The sequence below is a fragment of the Crocuta crocuta genome, unplaced genomic scaffold, assembly GCF_008692635.1.
Source record: "Crocuta crocuta isolate KB4526 unplaced genomic scaffold, BGI_CrCroc_1.0 scaffold95, whole genome shotgun sequence".
NCBI classification, from domain to species: Eukaryota; Metazoa; Chordata; class Mammalia; order Carnivora; family Hyaenidae; genus Crocuta; species Crocuta crocuta.
The window spans coordinates 274,122-297,086 of NW_027530971.1; the positions used below are offsets into that span (position 1 = coordinate 274,122).

General features: G+C 43.2%; 1 protein-coding gene and 1 non-coding gene across 2 annotated transcripts in view; both read right to left on the bottom strand.

The window, feature by feature from the left end:
- Nucleotides 1–22,965, bottom strand: part of ABCA1 (ATP binding cassette subfamily A member 1) — a 130,774-nt gene that overhangs the window by 94,396 nt on the left and 13,413 nt on the right. Inside the window, exons 2-4 of the mRNA XM_077769825.1 lie at nucleotides 15,177–15,341; nucleotides 5,591–5,684; nucleotides 1,043–1,184 (exon numbers count right to left, since the gene is read on the bottom strand). Coding sequence (XP_077625951.1) covers nucleotides 1,043–1,184; nucleotides 5,591–5,684; nucleotides 15,177–15,242 — 302 coding nt within the window. The 5' untranslated portion in view covers nucleotides 15,243–15,341. The remainder of the gene's footprint in view (nucleotides 1–1,042; nucleotides 1,185–5,590; nucleotides 5,685–15,176; nucleotides 15,342–22,965) is intronic.
- Nucleotides 17,421–17,524, bottom strand: LOC144236297 (U6 spliceosomal RNA). The gene has a single exon (XR_013336480.1). It is a non-coding gene; the product is annotated as a U6 spliceosomal RNA (small nuclear RNA).

The window sequence follows — 22,965 nt, forward strand, 5'->3', positions numbered from 1 at the left end:
CTGCGCCTCTCCACCCCCAAGCCCTCCCCCACACACACACACACACACACACACACACACACACACACACACACACAAATCCAGGGCCAACTTATCCATGAGACATAGTAGGCACAGTGCCTATGGCCCAGAATGTTCTTAGGGGTCCACAAAATTTTTACATTTCTTTTAAAGTCAGAGTAAAAAAAATGAAATTTAGAAATTCAAATGAATATATAGGATAATGAATCCAACCTAGATTATATTCATTTTTATATCAACACAGTTATAAAAGGGGGTCCATGAAACCTACAAAGCCTGAGGTCCATGAACACTGTCATGTGGCCCTGCCTGCCCCAACTGCTGCTTCCTCAGAACTGTCCTAATACATCTCATACAGTCCTTTGTCCTCTCTAACTCAGGCCGTGGTTCTGTGCATTCCAAGAATCTTCAATCTTCCTCATTAGGCAAATACTTATTAAGTCCATGCTATGTCTAGTATTGAAGCCAGGAGCCAGGGATACAGGAGCCAAGGAAGCAACATCCTGGCTGTCAGGGAGCTCATACCCGGGGAAGAGAAAGACCTGCAGACATGAGGACGCTGCAGGGCAGGGCAGTGACAGAGTAAGAGTGGATCTGGAAGCAGAGGACCCAATTCTCTGAGCCTTGGCCATGTGCTTCTTGAGGGCAGGCTCCCGCCTGTGCTCATCTCTGTACCACCTTCCCCAACTCTAAGACCAGCCATTTTAGATGCACAGGAAACACTGCTAAATGAGTAGGCGAATTAAAGGACAGAGCAACATGCTCTGTCTCCCCCTTCTCTACTTATTGACCTGTTTTTAGAAGAATGGCCCCCAACCACATGACTCTTACTCCTAAAATGCACTGAAGTAAGGTCCCCACAGTCTTAAGTCCTGGCAGCAATCCTCCCAGCCCTCGTTCCTCAAACCTTTACAAAAGCAACTTCAGTCTAATTCAACCATTCAAAATTCTCTGGAGGTTGAGAAAGGAAGGGAAGGTATTAACTGACAAGTTTGGAAAGAAAACCTGATATAGTACTTACATGGATTTGTTAAAGTTTCCAACAACCCCAGGAGCCTCACCAGGAGTCGGATAACGGAAACAGGGGTTATTGGCATTACAGATAATCCCCTGAACCCAAGGAAGCGTTCCTGCAGATGGCATGGCTTTGTTTGGAAAGTGGCCTATGAAATCAAGAAGAAGAAAACCACAAAGAGAAACATTAATTCTTTGAAGTGATTCTGGGACTTGATAGGAACCTTAATCTCTTTTGGTTCCACCCATACACTGCTTCATCCCAAATCTGTCTTTCCCATTACCCACATCCCAGAAACTGGCCACCTCTGGACCAATCCTACTCTGGGTCAGAAACTTGGTATCAGATAGTGGTTCTTAATCTACTTAACATCACCTGGGGAATGGGATTTGAGACCCCAGCCCTTGAGAAATGATGACAAGGGTAGAGTAGACCATATACAGAATGTGTCTGGTGTGTAGCAAGCACTTGGCCATCATTATTTCACCTTCTACCTCCTGTTTTATCTTTCAGAGATGCGGAGGGGCCCTGGGAATGACCTTATCCAATTCTTTCATGCACTAAGGAAACCGCAGCAAGATGAAGTGTCAGGTGAAGAATGCTCAGGAGACAGTGGGCGGGACTGGCAGTGGAACCCACATGTCTGTGATCCCGATCCATGTTCTTCCCCTTATTCCTGAGGTACTGTCCTCTGTTGGCCAAACATGTTAATTTCTTCTCCTCTGCCAGCTCACAAGCTCCCCAAAGGCACCTAGTAACCATGCTGACTTGGAGTCAGACGTCATCTGTGAAGCTACATTTGTTGTCATTGCTGTTCTGTTGCTTATCAGAACAATGAGCCCCATCCCATAGGTCACCCCCTCACCCTCCTTTCCCTTCCTTATGGAGGCACTTCTTACAACAGCATGACTGGGGAGACTTGGGCTGGTCCCAGGTGTGAAAGGTTTGAGGTAGTCAGCCACAAGTGCCACTTACGAGCACAAGATAAATGCGCCCTGGAACCAGGGGCTTTTAACCTGAGGACCAAGCATGTGTGGTCTGGACAGAAAGGCCGTGGCTCCAGCTTTCATCATATTCTCAGGGTTATCTGTGATCCTAAAAGAGTTACTGGCCATTAAAAAGAATGGCTCAAGGCACCTGAATAGCTCAGTCAGCTAACTGTCCAACTCTTGACTTCGGCTCAGGTTATGGTTTCAGGGTCATGGGATCAAGCCCTGCATCAGGCTGTGCTGACAGCATGGAGTGTGCTTGGGATTCTCTCTCCCCCTCTTTGCCCATCCCCTACATGCACACACATCTCTCTCTCCCCCAAAGTAAATAAATAAACATAAAAAACAAAAACAAAAAACAATGGCTCTCAGTGATGACAAGCTGTGTAGCTTTACAGGTTCTGAGGTTAGACCAACTGGGTTTCACATCTGGTCCCTGAAACCTGCTAAGTAGTAACTTTGGCCAAGTTACCGAACTCCTACCTCAGTTTCCTGATGTGTAAAATGGTGATAAAGATACAATCTACTTCACAGAGCTGCGGGGAGTATTGCATGCATTCTTACAGGCAAAGCAGGCATCAGGGTGTCTGGCACAGGGTAAAGGCTCAATGAGTGAGCCTGTCAGGTTACTGAGGCACTGTGGTTATGAACCTATGAAAGTACTCACTCAGCTACTGTCTGGCCAGGAACAGTCCCTCCACCTCACAGTTACCACCATCCTCCAAAGCAGGAATCCTGTTTTACTCATCTTACTCTTTTCATGCAAATGTACTAACGAAGGCTCCCCCGAAGGTAAACTATACCAGGAGTTTGCTACCCTTTGCAATTTCAATATTGGGGTCCTTCTTCCTTTTTCTTCGATCTGTAGTCCAACCAGAGAGGCAACATCCAAAGCAAGGATGTGACAAGATCTGATCACTGTGGCCACCCTCTGCAGGGACTCTGGCCTGTTGAACATTTACTCAGTTAACCTCCTTATCTCCCTGTTAATAGTTCAAGGAAAACCAAACAAGGGCCCTTGCCTAAGTCAGCTGGTCCTCATGCAGGTGAAATTTATGTAACCCAACCAAACACTCGAAGAATCAAGGGATTCTCCTCTAACCTCCTGGAGATACTGGCACCAAAGACAGGGTGGTGTTGGTCCAGGAAACACAGGGCAATGGAAGGTGAAGTTATTTCAGACTGATCCTTAGGGAGTAAAGCAAAAACCCTTTCCTATAGGTTGTATCCCACGATTTGAAAAAAAAAAAAAAAGCAAGATGGGGACTTGGCATTGGGTATACAGGTGGACAATCAAATAGCATAATGGACTTCCAGGGCCCAGGGAAGTGATGAGGACCATGACCAAACCAGGGAAGATTTATGAGGAAGAGTTAAACACCAATCCTTTGTTCCTAGAGACAGGACACTTCTGCAAGCTTCATCTTAGCTCTCTGCTCTTCTGGCTAGGTTCCCAGAAGGTGATGAGAACAGTAGGTAAAGTTATAAGAAGTGCACAGTGGGGGACAAAACGCTCACCTGCTTTCTGTAAGTATAGGAACCTCATGTTTCTGAGAATCTATAGTCTAGATCCAGGGGGCTCTGGGTTAAGATTTAACAACTTGTCCGAGATCACAATCTCAGCAAGTAGTGTAGCAAGGATCCAAACAAACCTCAATTTGTCTAATGCCAAGGTCTGCGCTGTTTCTACCATACCATCTTGCCTGTTTGTGATCATTCCTGAGAGAGTATATAGACTAGCAGATGGAAAAGCAGAGTTTTCCCCAAAACGTGTACTTCAGTGAAGCTTAGGGTAATGCTTAAATAAAATCAAATATGCATATTGTTCAGGGCACCGAAAGAAAAACCAGAATATCCATGTGTAGCAACATGGATGGAATTTGAGGGTGTTATGCTGAGCGAAATAAGTCAGGCAGAGAAGGGCAGATTCCATATGTTTGCACCAATAGGAGGATTAGGAGGAACTTAGCTGAGGACCATGGGGGAGAAGANGTTGACAATAAACTATTGAAAAAAGAAAAAGAAAAAGAAAAACCAGAATTACCTCCCCGGCCCACAAATTGAGTGTATATTTCATTTTATGCTCTTTTCCTTTTTTGAAGATCAGAAAAATGACATCTCGTAGACTGTCCTTGAGGTTTTGTGGGTTTCATGTTTTGTTTCGCTTTATTTTTAACTTGAATAGGTATAATATGCACTAGCAAACTGGCAGGTAAATAACTGTCATTATGTGCTATGAGAGAGATGGGACCAGACCAAGAACACAATTAAAAGGTGACCCTATCCCCATCTCTTCCCTGAGGAACAGTACCCTGCAAGCCTGCAGAGCTGGCGGGGTATGAGTGAAGCTGGTTAATGGTAGGAAAAGTCATGGGAGCAATGGAACAGAGATGCCAGTTAAACCTCCCACATAAACGTTGACCCTTTAGACAGGGACATTTCTGCAGAGTCAGTCCACCCAGCGTGCCTAGCCAGGAGACAAAGACAGTGATTGCAGAATAACACAACCACCACAGGGGGGTAGGTGCTGTTCTATCTCCTTTGATAGAGATAAGAACACTTAGGTACAGAGAGGCTAAGTCACTTGCCCAAGGTGATATTCCTAGTAAGTGTTGAAACCAGAATTCAAACCCAGGTAACCTGACATCTATCTAGAGCTTGTGTTCTTAGCCCTTACTGTATTTTCTGTGCTCATTTTTTTAATGTTTTTGTTTTTTGTTTTTTGTTTTTTTATTTCTAGGAGAGAGAAAGAGACAGCGTGAGCAGGGGAGGGTCAGAGAGAGAGGGAGTGACAGACTCTGAAACAGGCTCCAGGCTCTGAGCTGGCAGTCAGCACAGAGCCCGACGCGGGGCTCAAACCCACGAACCGCGAAATCATGACCTAAGAGAAAGTCGGATGCTTAACCGACTAAGCCACCCAGGCGCCCCCTATGCTCATTTTTTTAACGGCCACCATCCAAACACATGATTGGGAGTCTGATGATTTGAACGTAATTCCATCTGTTACTTATGAGATATGTGACCTTGGGCAAGTCCCTGCACTTCTTGCAGCCTCAGTTTACTTCTCAAGAAATTAAGCAACAGATAACACTGAGAGTCTATCATACAAGGTTGTTATGACAATCAAATGAAAGACTGTTAGTCAATCTGAACAGTTCTATATAAATACTGCTTAAAATTATATGTTCCATGATTTGCAAATTGTGCAATAAAGACATAATGCATGTGAAAAAAACTGGCAGGGTCCAGATGACAGTTGAGACATTGCCCCAGGAGGCTTTTTTAATCACCACTTTCTGACTTATGGATAAGGTTATTCTACTTTCGTGATCTAAAATGGATGAAACAGATGTTGGCTATTATTATAATTACTATTATCCCCATTTACTAAGACTGAATATGGTTTCCTGAGTTCACGCCTTATCAAAAAATTGGAAGCTTTTCTGTTCCAAACTACGTGTGGTGTTTCCTAAAGATAGCGTCTTGGGACAGGCCAGATGTAGCCGGTGTTCACTACCTGGATTTCGCGTGCCTGGAGTCCCGGGCAGGATGCTCAGATACTTACACTCATGTTGTTCATAGGGTGGGTAGCTCAGTCGAACGGAGATCAGGATCAGGAAGATAAACAGAGGCCAGGCCACTTCCAGCAACAGCTGACACTGAGGGGGGAAATAAGACAGAGTGCTGTGACTTTAAAAAATAACACGCATGCCTAACCCTCTTGGGCTTTGGGAAATCCACAGCAAAATTAAACAACTGATCAAATCTCCAGCTTCTCCTACCACTCTCCAGGATTTAACAACACTGAATTGTCTACAGTTCTCATGTTGTGACCTATTATTCCATACCTCTGTTTTCTCCTTAAGAAAAGGAAAATGCTTCCTATCCTGCTTCATCTGGTTCAGTACTTAACTATTCCTTCTTCAAGACAGACTTACTCAGGGATCATTTCCTTTACTAAAATCTCATACTGAGCTTAGAAGCCCTTCTCCTATAATAGAAGCCAGTGGATATTCCTCCCAGAGCCTTTTCCTCCAGCCCCTGAGATCATCTATCACTGGCTTCCTCACTACAATATGAGCACCCCCTCAAGGCAAACACTGAGTCAGCTTTGCATTCCCAGCCCTGAGACAGTGTCAGGTAGTGAAGGACCATTTGTTGAAAGGAGAAAGCTGGGCAGCCTGCTGTGCTAAACATACCACCTCTGCTCTTTTGTATGCACACAAAGTTGCCCGCCATGGGGCTGAGGAAAGGTCTCCAATGCACAATGGAAAGGTCTCCAAAGCACAATGGAAAATCACACAGGATTCCATATTGACCTTGTGTGCCTCCAGGACTGGAAAGCTGGGGAAAATGCAAAGTTCTTCTTCCCCATCCATGAAGGTCTGGGCACCATCTTCTGCAGTGGGTTAGATCAGCAGCTTACAAGTAAGCATGATACACTGGTGAAAACAATATGGTGTCTCTAAAGGCAAACTCTGCCTCAGGGCTTACCAGGGGAGAGATAAGTCTAGGGACAGGAGGGAAATCATTAGACACACTTCAACCGAACCAAGGGTACTCAGACAACTAGTTACACTGCCTAAAGACTCTCACCTCTTTCATTCCCTTCATTTCTAGACTCTGATGTTCTAATTAGGATGAACACCAAAGGTCCCAGAAGAGTCACGGGGCCTTGTGGTTGAGATTAATTACAAATGTAGCTGCAAACCCATAAAGCCAAGAGAACGTTGGCCTGAAATCCTCCCTTCTTTTTTTAAACAGATTTTTTTTCTTGATATTTAAGTCCATATATTTTCATTGAGAAAAATTTTAAATTAAAAAAATCCATGGGGTGCCTGGGTGGCTCAGTCAGTTGAGCATCCGACTCTTGATTTTGGCTCAGGTCATGATCCCAGGGTCATGAGATGAACCCTAGCATCAGGTTCCACAATGGGCATGGAGCCTGCTTGGGATGCTCTCTCTCCCTCACCCTTCACCACTACTCCACTCACGTTCTATCTTTCTCTCTCTCAAAAAAAAAAAAGAAAAAAGAAAAAAAAACCCAGAGAAGTAGAAAAAAGTAAATACAAATCACCCTTAATCCTACTTCCCAAAAATAATCCCTAGTAAACTGAGCTAACAATGGCTTTCTGTTAAAATGTTTTGCCTCTTCTATGCCTACGTGAATATCTTACTCTACAAAACTGACATTATACAGCATATACAATTTTGTATTTGGCTTTTTTATTTATCATAATGGGAGTTTTCCATGACACAAAATATTCTCTTAAAATATGGATTTTAATGGCCACTTTGATATTCCATACTGTGAAAAGATCATAATTAACAAAAACTCTCTGCTCCTGCTGGTGCTTCAGACTGTTTGGGGGTTTGTTTGTCATGTGTTGTTGGATTTTGGTATTTTAAATAATCCATTTTTGGGGCGCCTGGGTGGCTTAGTCGGTTAAACATCTGACTTTCACTTAGGTCATGATCTCGCGGTTCGTGGGTTCGAGCCCCGCACTGGGCTCTGTGCTGACTGCCAGCTCAGGGCCTGAAGCCTATTTCAGAGTCTGTGTCTCCCTCTCTCTCTGACCCTCCCCTGCTCACACTGTCTCTCTCTCTCTCTCTCCTAGAAATAAATAAAAATATTTAAAAAAAAAACCATTTTTAATTTCCAGAAACCTTTGATATGGTTACCAATTAAACTCTTTAATCTTCTTTTTGGAAGGAAATACAAGGATGATAACAGTAGCTATCTTGGGGTAGTAAGAACATGGGTGACTTTTCACAATACTTTCCTGTCCTGGAGTATCTGGGTGGCTCAGCTGGTTGAGTGTCCAACTCTTGATGTCAGCTAGGGTCATGAGCTCATGGTTTGGGTCATGATCTCAAGGTTTGTGGGGTCAAGTCCTATATTGGGCTCTGCCCTGACAGGGATTCTTCCTCTCCCTCTTTCTGCCCCTCCCTTGCTTGTGCACACTAGCGTACTCCCCCCCCCAAAATAAAAAACTTTAAAAACATAAAATTTTTTTAAATTTTAAAATAAAAACCTTTCCTGTGTTTCCTAAATTTTCCATAATGTATATGTATTACTTCTCAAATGGAACAAAAATCCACTGTTACCATATATCCATAAAGAATACTTTACACTATTTGACAGCACACTAAGGGGGGAAAAAGACAAATGAGTCCCTCTTTGGAAGAAAGCACGTGTCAGTGGGGTTTCCAAGGCTGAAGACATGGTTAGTCTTCCTACTATTTCTCTAAATAATCCCAAAGAGGCAAAACACAGTGAAATCTCCAAGATTTCAAAAATGGCATTCAGCCTCTTCTAGCATCAGAGATGAAAGCCCCTCCTCGGAGTTCCCCAGGCACTCAGTGCCTTCATCAGCACATGGCACAGCAGGGGCCCTATTTAAAAAGGAGTAGCACTGCTAGGAATTTCCCCAAGGGATACAGGAGAGCTGATGGACGGGGGCACATGTACCCCAATGTTCACAGCAGCACTCTCAACAACAGCCAAAACATGGAAAGAGCCTAAGTGTCCATCAACTGATGAATGGATCAAGAAGATGTGGTTCATCTATACCATGGAATACTACATGGCAATGAGAAAGAATGAAATCTGGCCATGTGTAGCAACGTGGATGGAACTTGAGGGTGTTGTGCTGAGCGAAATAAGTCAGGCAGAGAAGGACATACCATATGTTTTCACATATAGGTGGATTAGGAGGAACTTAATGGAGGACCATGGGGGAGGAGAAAGGGGAAAATAATTTGGGAGAGGGAGGGAGGCAAACCATGAGAGACTCTTGAGTGCTGAGAACAAACTGAGGACTGATGGGGGTGGGGGACAGGGGAGGGTGGGTGATGGGCATGGAGGAGGGCACCTGCGGGGATGAGCACTGGGTGTTATATGGAAACCAACTTGACAATAAACTTTAAAAAAAAATAAAAAAATAAAAAGGAGTTTCTCTCCCACTGTCATTTTCTTTTCAGTAAGCTTGCCACATGGAAGACCTACAAAATGTTCACTGAGTGAGAGAATGAAGTTTATAAAATAATACAGATGGAAACACAAATCAGTATGCAGCGTCTGGAAAAGCAATAGGAGTATCGCCTCTGACCAAGTAATATTCCTACGAATTCACCCTACAGAACTAAATTTAAAATACCAAAAAGCTCTATACATGAAGTTATTCATCCACTAAAACACTGCAATTGCAAAATACTGGAAACAACTTAGCTGCGCAGCAATGAGAAATGATACATTTAATAGACAATATATGTGCAGTCATCACAACTATGAAACACAGACACTATTAACCATATAATATTAAGTGAAAGAACCAGAGCACAAAATTTTATGCTATAAGCTTACAGCTAAATAAAATCATTTACAAATATCAACAGGAATAAAATTTTTTAAAAATGGCATAACTGTGAATGAACTCAGGAAAGAATAATGAACTCAGAAAAAAACAAAAACAGAATTAAGCTAAGAGTATGAGTAAGATAAACAGTAGTCATCAACCTTGGTACTCTGAAGCTACCATCTGTATATTTAGGATAAATAGTAGCTACCATTTATTTATTTAGCGTCCAATATGTAGTAGGCCCATTACATATGGATTATCCCATTTATTTCTCCAAACAACCTTGTGATGTAGGAACCACTAATGTCGGGACAAGGGGTAAGTGGGGGAGAAGGAGGTGTCAGTCACAGAGACAGAGGCAGAGTTAAGATTAACTGCTAGTTCTGCCCAACTCCAGAAGCCACATGACATTAACACAGCAGGTGGCCCCGGTGGGAAATGACCCCATTCAGCGGCAGTCACAAAATATCTACAGTGGGCTATAGATTTACAACAGTCATAGCCAATAGTGAGCCCTTCTATATACCAGGGATTTTTATACATTTCGTCTCTAATATTTAATTCTCATAATGACTCTGTGAGACAGGTTGAATCATGGAACTAAGGTTTGAAGAAGTTATCACCCATCGCGTGGCAAGAGAGTACACCCGCACTTGACCCCAGTTCTACTGACCCCCATGTGCTTTTGTACCCACTTTACAGTTGAGGACACTAAGGTTCAGAGTCAATAAATAAACATCCAAATGTTGGCAATAGGATACGAACTTATCAAATAAAAGCTGCATTGGTGAATTACTGTAAAATTACCAGCAACGTCAACGGAATCCTGCCATGGTAGATTTGGGGCCAAAAGATCTTCCTCTTCCTAACTTGCTACACAGATTTTAATGCATTCCTCTCAGAATTGCTTTGAAATTTAAGAAGATAATGGATATAAAAGTATTTCAAAACTACAAACTGCAGTCTACACATCAAGAATTATTACTACAAATATGAAAGTTATTTGGAAATAGGAAAATATAGACACCAAATTATGTCACATGAAAGAAGAAAACAGAACGACAGAGCATAAAATGATTCTATCATATACAGGTAATGATTACAATGGTCTCCTTGGGCTACTGCCTCTCAAGTCCCCTCAGGGCCAAGGACCACACAATCTGATTCTCATAATCATGACCCATCCGCTTCAGGGACTTCCGCACATAAAATAAAATTCAACTGCCCTTCCCCAGCTTCAAGGCCAGGCACGACCTACCTGTCCCTGCCAATCCCCAGCTCATCCTCAACCGGTCTTAATTTGTACCACCAGTGCTACTGGCTTTTCTGTTCCTTGACTTGGGAACATGCATGAGGCCCCATAGCATTCACACCCCGTGTCTCTCTACCTGGAATATGATGCTGCCCCTAATCTCTGAGCTCCTGATCTTCCCCAACTTGAACTTCAGGGCTCTGGGCTTAAATGTCATAACTTTCCATTCTTCATGAAGTCCCTATCCATAGCCTGGTAGTATCTCACATAGTGCCACAGTTTGTCTGATTTATTCTCTTCCTAACACCTATCACAATTTGTTCCTATATTTTTACTTCTGTGATGGTTTTCACTGAACTGTAAGCTCCGTGAAGGCCAAGATCATGTCTGTCTGCTCCACCACCATACACCTGGCCCACCGTCCCATACGTAGTGTATGCTCAGTCAATATTTATCTCAGTGAAACAATAAATGGCTACGTGTTCTAACTTTCTTCTTCCCGTACAAGATGAAACTAAACTCAAGAGAAAGGACTTAACCATTGAGGCATATGGTGTCCAAGCTGGAATTAGAACAGAATTAGAATTAAATAAAAATTAGAATTCTTATCTGGATTTGAACTGTCACTGACAGACAAGAAACAAGGACTAGGAAGAAATGTATCAGCTGAAACGAAGTGGAGAGGGAATATGGAAAGTTTCCATCTAACCTGGAAAATTCTCTAATGGGTCTTAAATGAGGAGTTTTAATTTCAATTTATTTAATAGTTTATTCCTTATCATTAACCAATGTCCAAATACCTATACTCTATGCAAAAATTAGAATTACCTATTTTCCCAGCCACGTGACTAATGATTGGATCTAATGGAGAAAACCGCAAAAACAAAAAAGAAAGGCTGGATGGCCACACTGTCCCATCTGTTCCATGGGACCTTGGCCTCTGGGTCAGCCTAAAACCAGATGAGAATCCTGAGAGCTCTGAAGCCCCTCGCCCTTCCGGGCCCAGGCCCTGTTTGTACTGAGTGACTGCCACCCACACAAGTTAACCGTTACTTTGGACTCAAACTGAGCTTTGCACCTGACTTTCGTAACTCAGTGTATTCTTTGCCCAACAGAAACAACGAAAAGCTAACCCTGGTTGATGGTCGTCATGAGGGGACAAAATGGGGCACAAGAGAGGTCCCCAGGATTCATCAGCAAACAAGGGCAGAGAGGGAAAGGGCAAATACTGCCCTTCCACAGGGTTATTCTGGGGTGTGCTGTTCAGCTCCCAGTTTTTACATATTCTTCCCAGCAGCAGAACACAAGGCCCCTACTGCAGGGAAGCCTGCCAGAGACCTGCAAACTAATGGCCCATTTAACACATTTACCACTCGTTCAGTGACCACTTATTAAGCATATCCCAGGTACCGGGCTCGAGCTGAGTGTGCATTCTCTAGGATCTGAGAAAACGCGAAATAAGCAATGATATCCCACACATCGTGGGCAAGAGAGATCATGGAGCTTCTTTCTCTGCCTACTGGGTAGGGCAGGTTCTGACTGTGAGCTAATGAAGAGGCACCAAAACTCTGGACAGGTCCCCGTGTCTCAACAATATCATCCAGAAATCCAAGCAAGGTGGATTGGGAAGTAGCTACCAGTCAGCACTTAAAATCCCTTAGGGCAGGTAAAGCAAAACCTGCTTGGGGTGGGGGGTGGGGTGCCTGTAGGGCCCTCAGGAAACTGGTTCTGCTGCTACTTCTGTGACTGACCCACTCAATCCCTGCCCCCAGGCCTAGAATCCCAGATTCATCGACTGTACTAGGGGCAGCCTAGATCTCTCCAGCTTTGACAACGTAAGCATCTGTAACCTGAAATAAACTACCCTTTTTTTTTTTTCAGGTTCAGCAAAATACATTACCTTTAGCTCTCAGGAAAGGAAGTAAGGACAAGCTAGCAGGTTTGTGGTGTACCATCTAGAAGAGTCTTTTTGTGTCACATGCTGTATCTTTACTTCCGCCAACAAAAACTCTGCCAGAAGGCTACAAATTGCCTTTGACTAAGCCTGCCTATCTCCCTAATCTTAACTCTTTTTCAATCCACAAGCAGTGCTAAGCCAGAAGTGACAAGCTCAAGACCAGTGGAGGCTGGACCAGTCTGGATGGCCCAACTCAGGTCCTGTTCCAGGACCCCCAGCTCCTGATTCCTTGGTTGAGCTTGGGGAAATCCCTCCTCTGCTTTGCACCTCAGAGTTCTCATCTGTGAAATGGGAGGTCTGGACTGAACTACTTTGGAGCCCTGCTTTCATTGCTAAGATGATACAATTCTTGCCACCACGCAGAGGCTAATGAATGGACGCGCTATGGCAGAGACGGTTCCCCATCATGTGGGCTGCTGCCATCAGGATGAGAAGAGGAGGAGGTCTGAAGCACACAACAGGTAAGAAGTGAGGACAGGTGATGAACACATAGGATTTGGAAACACCAGGACCTGGGGAAAGACATGAGAAACAGGAGCAAAGGCGAGGAAAAGGTCAGAAACTTCAAGTTTTTAAGTCTGAAAACAAAAAAAATGATGCTACTGAAAAGCAATCTGATGGTTATTTAGAGTGCTAGCTCTGGAGTCAGATTATCTAGACTTGAAACCAAATGCGCTCCTGACTAGCAGTGTGGATGGACCCCAGACAGATTACTTAACACTCGCTCTCTACCTCAAGTACCCCAGCTACAACACAAGGAAATAACAGTACTTCACGGGGTCCTAAAGGAATAAACTAATCAATAACCCACTTAAGTGGCTAGGATATGGAAGCTGATCCTAAGTGTTTGCTTTTACTATATAATAACACATAATATTTTACTATTACTATTATCAAGACAGACAGGACACATAGATTCTAGTTTCTACTCTCTGACTAGTGACCTAAGGATTCAGGTCTCTACTTATAACATGATGGGAAAAAAAATAAATAAAATAAAAAATAATAAAATAAAAAGCAGTGTTCTCTGACTAGAATATATATATTCATGAGGGACTAAATGAGTTCTCTTTGAGGATTTTAAACATGTTGTGTTTTCACTTCAATGGTCATCTACACAAATTCAAATAAACATATCTGAATCTTCTGAATGCCGTCTTTATAACTACTTCTGGCACAAGATTTCAAAGCCTAAGTTTATATTTGTGTTTGTGATTGTGTTGGCACAGATATAATTGTAGCAGACTAATGAAAAAGGAACAGATGCGGACGCAATTTGTAAATGAGGAGATTGGACCAAACGAATGCCAAGTGACATCAAACGAAGGTCACTGGAAAAGTGGTTGAAGAATTGAATCATTCGCACAGCAATGTAGACTGTCCAAACTCCAAAGAATCAGCACTAAGCATTCACAACCATATTCACCTTACTACTTATAATTTGGTTTCAGCTGAACAACGACAGCTGTCTTATTACATTAACAATGTTAATTTGAATTGTATTGGTTTTGCAATTTTGTTTGCATTTAATTTTTAAGTATGTATGGGTCATATGGTTGTATAATAGCCTCTAAGTACAGAGGTTTATATCTAGTTTCACATATGTACACACTTAAGTAGTATCACAATAAAGAAGAAATTTCGCAAACACAAGGGGAACCTTGATATTTTTGGTTTTTTTTTTAAATAATGCCCAAGCATTACTCTGGTTTGAGAATCACTAATTCTACTCTCTCAAAGGTCTCTTACAGCTCTTTGAGTCTAAGAAAGATGATCATTTTGCTTATAGGCATGTTAAGTTTAGTTAAGATAGCCCAGTGGGGATTCAGGATCCGAACTCAGAAGAAAAGGCAGGGCAGGAAACAGATTTAGAAGCCAACTACAGAGAGGTGTAGCTAAGCCCAGAAGACCAAATGAGGTGTCCAGGAGTGTTCATCAGAGATAGACAAGCCAAGAGCTGATGTCTGAGCTTCAGGGAGTTCACCACGCCTCATAGCTTTTACCATCCTCTGTGTACAAATCCCATTCACCTGAGCATTAAAGATGATCTCAAGATTATGCGAAGAATTCATGTCCCAACCAGGAAGTGAACAGCTTAGAACTCTACAGAAATCAAACAAATCTCGGTTTTTTATTCCTCCAGGTTTTCAGTCAGAGCTGAGAGAGTCTACACTGACACTAACAGATTCAGCGTCTAAGAGCTGGGCTGTTAACTCACTTTATTCCCACCTCCCAGAAATACTGGGGCTCTTCAGGTGCTCAGAGCCAGGTGGCCCCCAGGGCTGCAGCAAAGGGAAAGAGTGGGATGGTCAAGGGCAATTCTGTGCCAGATTCCAGGGGTCAGAACTCACGCCTGGGCACTAACACAAACTAAAGCTGACATTTCTGCCTGGCCGCAACTCTTCCCTTTCTGATAAGCAGTAGAGCTCTATCGGGACCACTTGGACTTGTGCCCACTAGGGCCAGATTCATTCTATACCTTTGAGAAACCAAGAGGATTCCCTCTCCTCCCTTCTCCAATCTCCAACTCACAACCATGAAGAAAAGCAGAGGAGAACCCCTCAGAGAAACCCAATCTTACCGTTTGTCTTCTTCTGAAAGTGAGGTTCTTCCACAGCAGCAATCTCAACTGTGGCCAGTAAGCCATGTTTCCTCAGCTGGCAGCCACAGCAAGCTGTGCGTGGCTCAGGAGCTCCTGGAGGCAGCCGCAGCAGCTCACAGCAGGGATGCTGTGGCTGGTCATTAACTGAAAGAAAAAGCAGGAGAGAACGCTATCAGTTATTGCTGCAAAGCCATACACCAGTGAGGGCTGTTGCACCAACTCCCTCACCTGGGACCTCAAAATCCAGATCGGTGTCCTAATTACACTCAGGAAGTCCTGAGTCCCCAACATGTGGCTTCAGGGTTTCTCCTGTAAACAGGGATTCTCAGGTTTTCTGGCAACAGTCTGGAAGCTGGTCATTATAATCCTAATCATTTTAGCTCCATTAGTGTGACCATTTGGAAATGAAAAATGAACTTACAAAGAGACTTAAGTGAGCAATCATGGCTGGTCAAAACCCTGAGGTTGGACATGGCACACTGGAATCCCAGACACCTGCCTCACTTCTCTAAGAAAAATGCTTCCCTTCACATAAAATGGTAGTAGCATTTATAAATTTTGCCTCGAACCTGCAGTAATTTATGCTATTTCTTGAAATTCACTACAGACTACATTTTCATCTGGCCACAAAGCTGCGCCCTTCAAATGATAAACAGCACCATCAATAAAGCAGTTTTCCAATCTGGAAAGCCATGGCATATTTTAGATGACTGTGAGTAAGCACCAAGGAAATGCCACTGACACCTGGTTCCCAGGTGACAAGGACAATCCGAGTGCTGTGTGTCTGTAAAAAGAAAGCAATATCCCACGGAGAAACAAGTCGGCTAAGGCAGGTGGAGAGCATCACCTGTGAAACCAACAATCTCCCACTGTCTAGACACATGTACACTCTGGCTCTACTCCACCTGCACCTGCACACAGGGCCTGGCCCCTCCTTGTCAGGTGTCACAGGTACCTCCTTGGAGGACTATTTCACCCTGCTGGGGGAAAGGATGGGTCTCATAAGCAGCGGATACAACATTCTGTGTGTCCCAGCTGCCCACGCAACAACTGTATTTACTGAATGCTGGAATAATCCCAAATAGTCAAACTAAAATTAAAGTGGGGGAAGAGATAGAATATGAAAAGTGGAAGAAGAATGGAGGGACACACAGATCAAAGCTAGACTCTGCTGGCACTCTGTAGTCACAAACTCTTGACACAACTCAGAAACCAGCTTTATTTCTAAAGAGCTCAGTTTATCATTGTAGTCCCTAATGCGGTAGAGGTGGGAGTGGGCCACTAGGCAAGAGGAACAAATAGCAAAAAGAACGAATGCAGTGACCACTCATGGATACAAAACCAAGTATTGGACTTTAAAAAAAAAAAAATCGATGCATCCAAATGAGATCTCAATGCAAAGGCCAACCTCTAGCAGGATTTTACCCTTTTCTTGCCCACTTCATGAGGATTTGCATTTAAAACCTCCAGAGAGGAAAAGAGAGTGGAGGGAGTTTTCAGTGTCTGAAAAGAAGGAATGAGCCCACTACTATGCATTTTGATTCATTCACTGACAACCCAACAATCAGGAATTAGGACCTATTTCTTTTCTTTCTTTTTAAATTTTTTTAAATGTTTATTCATTTTTGAGATAGTGACAGAGCATTAGCAGGGGAGGGGCAGAGAAAGAGAGGGAGACACAGAATCTGAAACCGCTCCAGGCTCTGAGCTGTCAGCACAGAGCCCAACGCAGGGCTCAAACTCACAAACTGGGAGATCATGACCTGAGCCAAAGTCAGATGCTTATCCAACTGAGTCACCCAGCTGCCCCTATTTTTTTCTTTATCATTAGTTCAGCAAACCTCAGGGATACAGACCCCCAAAATTTCTCATTCCAAAAAGAAGTTACACCAGCACTGCATCAGTTTGCAATTTGTTGTTTAAAGATATCAACAGACCTCCCAGGCACTGAGAGCCAGAAGGCCACTGTGAGACATGTCTGTCATCCCAAATTGTTTTGTAAGTGGCCTAGGATAGGGCTTGCATTCCAGAAATACTGAAATAAATAATTAGCTAGAATTTTCTCATGCAAAAGCTGCTCTCTAGGAATCACTCAGTTGATTTAGAAGCTGCATGAATCTTTTCAGATCCCCAAGGTAACAATGAGAAGGTTGGAACACACGTTATTTATTTATTTACTTACTTATTTGTTTGTTTATTTATTTATTTTTATATTATTCATTTTTTAATATGGAATGCTTCATGTATTTTCATGTTATCCTTGTGCAGAGCCCATGCGAATCTCTGTTTCATTTCAATTTTAGTATATATGCTGCCGAAGCAAGCACACAAGTTTGTCATTTAAAAAGACAACTAACATAGCAGAAGAGAGCCCTGATAGAAATTAGCCCCAGTACCCCAACTATGTGCCCTTGGCCAAGCCTTTATACTCCCTGAGCATCAATTTCCTCATCAAAAAATGCAAATGACAATACCTACTTTGCATGATATTTGAAGGATTAAATGAGATAATATAAATGAATTCCTTACACAGTACACGGCATGTTCTAAGTGCCAAAGAAAGGAGTTCCCTTCTCCCCACTTATCTTTCTCTGTTCTATCAGTACCTCCTAACAGAGAAATGGTTTTATCCTGTCCAAACATTCATTTCTATTCCAGTATTTCTAGCACATCCATTGTGGGTTTCTGGAAAGGTACTAGGGGGCAAATAGAAAGGATGAAATCTATACAGCCTCATGTCGGAGACCCCCATGGACAAACCACAGCACAGAGTCCCCTAAACTTCAGTGGAAAATCTCAGAGGAAGAGAAGACACACCTCAATGAAATGAGAGAGGCCAGGACAAGATTTTCTGGAGAATATTTTCCTGAAAGGAGAGTTTCTGGGTCTCCAAACATGGGTTCTAAGCCCAGTCACCCTCCAAGACACATGTAGAGAAGGTTGTTAGCAAGAAGTAGCCCAGAGCAGCAATGAAGGTTCTGCTCTGGCTTTGCTGGGTACAAGCAGGCAGGCTTCTTTCCCCAAATCCCCCACCCACCTAGGCATGGCCCTGGCCTCCTGAATAATTCCCTCCTCCCACTTCAGAACACAGTGATCATTGCTGGGGCAATTAAGTCCACAGAGAAGGGTTTGGCAATGCCCAAACCCCTCTGCTCAGGTAACTGAAGCCAAAGGGACATTTCTACATCAGTTTTTCAAGGAAGTGAACAAACAAACCAAAACCAAAAAGAATGCTGTACTATGTACTAGATTTCTCAATGTTTCAAAGCCAGTCGCACACTCGCTTCTGCCCTTATGCACATTTCCAGTTACTGGCTGGAAAGGGTCCTACTTCACAATCACCGTCAGTCAATAGGCCACTCTGTCAATTCCACTCCTGAGTGACCACAGCAGCCACTTCACTGGTCTCCTTGCCTCCAGTCTTGTCCCCTTCCCATCCATTGACCAGGGAGCAGCCTCAGTTATTTGATTAATCCATATATCCAAACATGCCATTCCCCCTCTTAGAACCCTCTGCCAGCTCCTCACTGCCCTGAGGAGGAAGTCCAGTCTCTGTGGTGGTTTAACTGGTCTCCCTGATGACTCCCACCCTTCTCACACTGCTCCCCACCTCCTAAACCGTGCCGGAAGAAACTACTGATGGGCTCTGAATTTCGCCGGGACTCCTTGGCATGTTCCCTGTCCAGAAAATCCATTCTCCCAGCGCCGTCTGCCTGGCTAACTCTTCCTCAACCTCAGGTCTCCATGTAGCTGCCACTTGCCCAGGATGCTGTCCTGATTACCTCCCCTGAACTGACACCTGGGTTAGGAGACCCTGCTGGGTAATCCCAAGGTTGCTTCTGTTTTCCCTTGAAGTATTTCTCCTTCATTCTGAGTCCGCAAGAACCATTTCTGTTTCCTTCATCGATGTTTTCCCTAGTACTTGGCAGGCAATAAGCAGTCAGGGAATGTTTGCTTAATCAACTGACTAAAAGATGGACAGAAATAGGGTTTCAGAAGGTAAGGGTGGTGGCATTCCTGGGCCTGTGGTAACTGATTATTCAAGCTTGATTAACTGATTCTGGCAAACTGTCCCCAGAGAGGGAGCTCTATGTTCAGCAGGCTTCTAACACACGCTCCACGGCCACAAAGGACGGTTGAGCTTTCCCAGGCGACTCCTGGGGCATCCGGGAAAATGTAATTAAATCTAGGTCTACTTCCCACAAACACCAGGTTTAGCTAAGGCCTGAGCAAGCTGTCCCCAGGCTAGTGGAGCCATAGAATCTGCTTTCTGCCAATCTCCATGTTCAAGTTGTATGTGCTCTCTCCCTTTGGGTATCATCATCAGTCAGCCAGGAGGACCACCACCCTTTGCCTAAATTTAACATAGTTTCCACACCCTAACCCCCTTTTGTACAGTATAGACCTAGTAAAAGTGGTTTTTCAAATTTTTAACTACTTTCTTAAAGAAATTTTCATTTCTAGGGCACCTGGGTGGCACAGCTGGTTAAACAACCGACTCGGTTTAGGCTCAGATCATGATCTCATGGTTCATTAGATCAAGCCCCATGTCAGCTTCACACTGATAGTATGAAGCCTGCTTGGGATTCTCTCTCCCTGTCTCTCTGCCTCCCCCCTTCAAAATAAATAAACTTAAGATATTTTTACCTCGGACGCCACTAATATTATAAAATTATTAGTATCTAGAAAATATAACAGACTGCTAAAACATAACCTTCTCAAATAAGTAAAGACTCTCAACATCATTAGTTGTAGACAAATGCAAATTAAGACCACAATGAAATACACATCTGCTGGAAGTATTACAATTTTTAAAAATTAAAGCACTAGCAAGTCTGTGGAACAACTAGAACTCTAATACACTGTTGGCTGGAATGTAAAATGGAACAGACGCTTTGTAAAAACAGTTTGGCAATTTCTTGTAAAGTTACACAGAGACTTTTGCTACAGCCCAACCATCTCATGCTAGGTACTCACTCAAGATATGAGGGCATAAGTTCACACAAAGACTCGTGGGTGAATACTTACAGAAGTCTTATAGGAAATAGACAAATGTCCATCAACTAATGGATAAATTAAAGTGGAATACTATTGAGCAATAAACAAAGAACAAATGAAATATACAACAGCATGGATGAATCTCAAAAGCCTTATGCTGAGGGAAATAAGCAAGACATAGGACACTGCCTACTCTCTCTGACTCCATTTATATGACCTGCAGAAAAGGTGAAGCGATGAGGGCAGAAATCAGATCAGTGGTTGCCCGTGGTTATGGGTGGAGGTTGAAAACAGATTACAGAAGGAGCACTGAGTGATGGGAGATATTCTGTATTATGATTGTGGTAGTGGTTATACAGCTATTTACATTTATCAAAACTCAAACTGTACACTTTAAATGGGTAAATTAAAGCCAATTTGACAATAAATTATATTAAAAGATACAAAAATAAAAAATTTTAAAGGGTAAATTAATTGTATGTAAATCATATATCAATAACCTGACCCACCCCCCACAGATCACTTTCCTTCTATTATAATAGTTGATATACTCCACAAGTTCATTTGTGCCTTGAAGGACCTTAGAAGTATACAGTGTAAAGTCCAATTACTGTGTGATTCACTAGCAAGGTGATAGTGGATAAAATATTCACTGCATATTCATTCAACAAACAAGGAAGCCTGAACTCTGCAAGCGTCCCATTGGCCCAAAAAGTATTTATTGAGTGCCTATTACATGCTGTTCTAGAAACTAGGGATTCTGCAGTGAACAAAGGAGGCAAAGTTCCCACTCTTGTGGAACTTCTAGGAAGGAGGTGGAAAACAGACAAATAGCAGTGTGTTGTGAAGGCAGTGGGTGGTAGGAATAATGAAGAAAAAGTCAGCAGAGTAAGGAGACAGAAGTATTGGGGGAAGGGGTAACTCTCTTCTGAGGAAGCACCTTTAGGACAGTGAAATGACACTGGGCTGTGTCACCTGCAAAAGGGTCACCATGTGACACCTGGAATGTCAGATTCAGTGATGCTGGCATAAGAATAAATCTACAGGTTTATGGGAAGCTTGGTGCAGAGAGGAAAATACATGCCCCTGTCAGCACCCACCACGCTACTCCGCACCCCCCCTTCCTCACCAAAACACCTGGCCCTTGTGCACTTCACATGTAAGTTTCAAAGAGAGATGAGAAATATAAAGAAGAAAGGAGGAGAAAAGAGGAAGTCCTGCTAAGAAGACAAGGTAGGAACGTTTATTTCCCATTTGGCAAAGACATAGAAAAACAGGAACTACTTCCCGTGACTGCCTTCTACCCTTCTAAAGCATTAATTCCGTCTACGGATGTATAATAAGGGGGGAAAAAATGCACATGTTTGCACTGCTGCCAGGAAATCTCAGTCTTTGCAGTAACCAAAGGGTCGGTTGGTGTTTTTCCTTCTGGCGAGAACACTGGGGGCACGTGAGGCCAGGCCTAGAGAGCTGAACTTCCATCTACAGTGGGGGGTGGGGGGCCAGGCCATGTGCCAGACAAGGGCTGACCTCAAGCAGAAACCACACCACCACCATTTCCCACTGCAGCAAAGTAGTTGGCCCCTCATAAGGCCATTCTCCAGTCAACTGTCTAACTAGCAGACAGAAAGTTCAACTGGTTTTGGAGACCTGTTCCCTCCATATCCCTGTCCTGACCTTATAGAGAAGCTGAGGCCCCCGAAAACCAAGTGGCTTAACCAGACTCACCTCCTAGAGTTAGAGCTGGCCTCCACATGTCTCAAGAAGTCACTTTTCCAACAACTGTTATACATTTTCCCCACTATCATATTCCCAATACAATTCTGTTTGTTCTTTTGAACACCTTTCTCTTATGAGTTCTATCCAAATATACTCAGAATAATGCAGTTAGCTACTAGTGTTCATTTCTCCAAAACACAGTCTTAAGGACAGCTAGTTCTCCAAACTTTATATAAATAAATAAATAGATAGATAAATAAAGAATACATTCTACTTTGTTGACAAATGTCTACATGGTTACCAGAAGTGAGACAGAAGTTGAAATTTTTGACAACAGCTTATTACTATCTCTCCTGATAAAACATATCTAGATGTCTTACATCAATAAACAGCTAGCCAATAACCTACAAAGCAGCAGGTAAATCTAAGGCAGGATTGAACTCTATCACATATGAATTGAAAATGAGTTGGGACTAGAGCTCAACTGATTGCATATTCATGAGATGTTGATACATGAGCAAGACCCACATACGCATCTAATCTCCAGAGAGATGTAGAGGGTCCTGTAAAATTAGGGTATGAAACCCATGAGCCCAACAGAGCACACTTGCTTTGGAAAAGGTCTGTTCTTTAATTGCCTCTCTGAGCATATGTCTCTGGATCAGTAGCCCCATTCAGGGAAAACGCTAATGAGATTACTGACAGTCAGAAAACCAGACTGCAACAGGCTCACTGCACCCAGGACTGAAAACAGAACATAGCTGCTGAGGTGGGAGGAAGAGATTTGTACTGTGACTTCTCCCCTCCTGACCCTGGGGAGCTTTATTAACCCTGAAGTTCATTTTTTTTTTCTTAAATAGTTTATGGTCAAGTTGGTTTACATATAACACTGCGTGCTCATCCCAACAAGTGCCCTCCCCCATGCCCATCAGTTCATTTGACTGTCTGAGTTTCACTTCTCTAGCCTCCAGGTGCCCCCAAGCTCTCTACCCTTAAGGCCAAGCTTGCTAACCCTAAATTCTACTCCCAACCCCCCCCCCCCCACCCCACC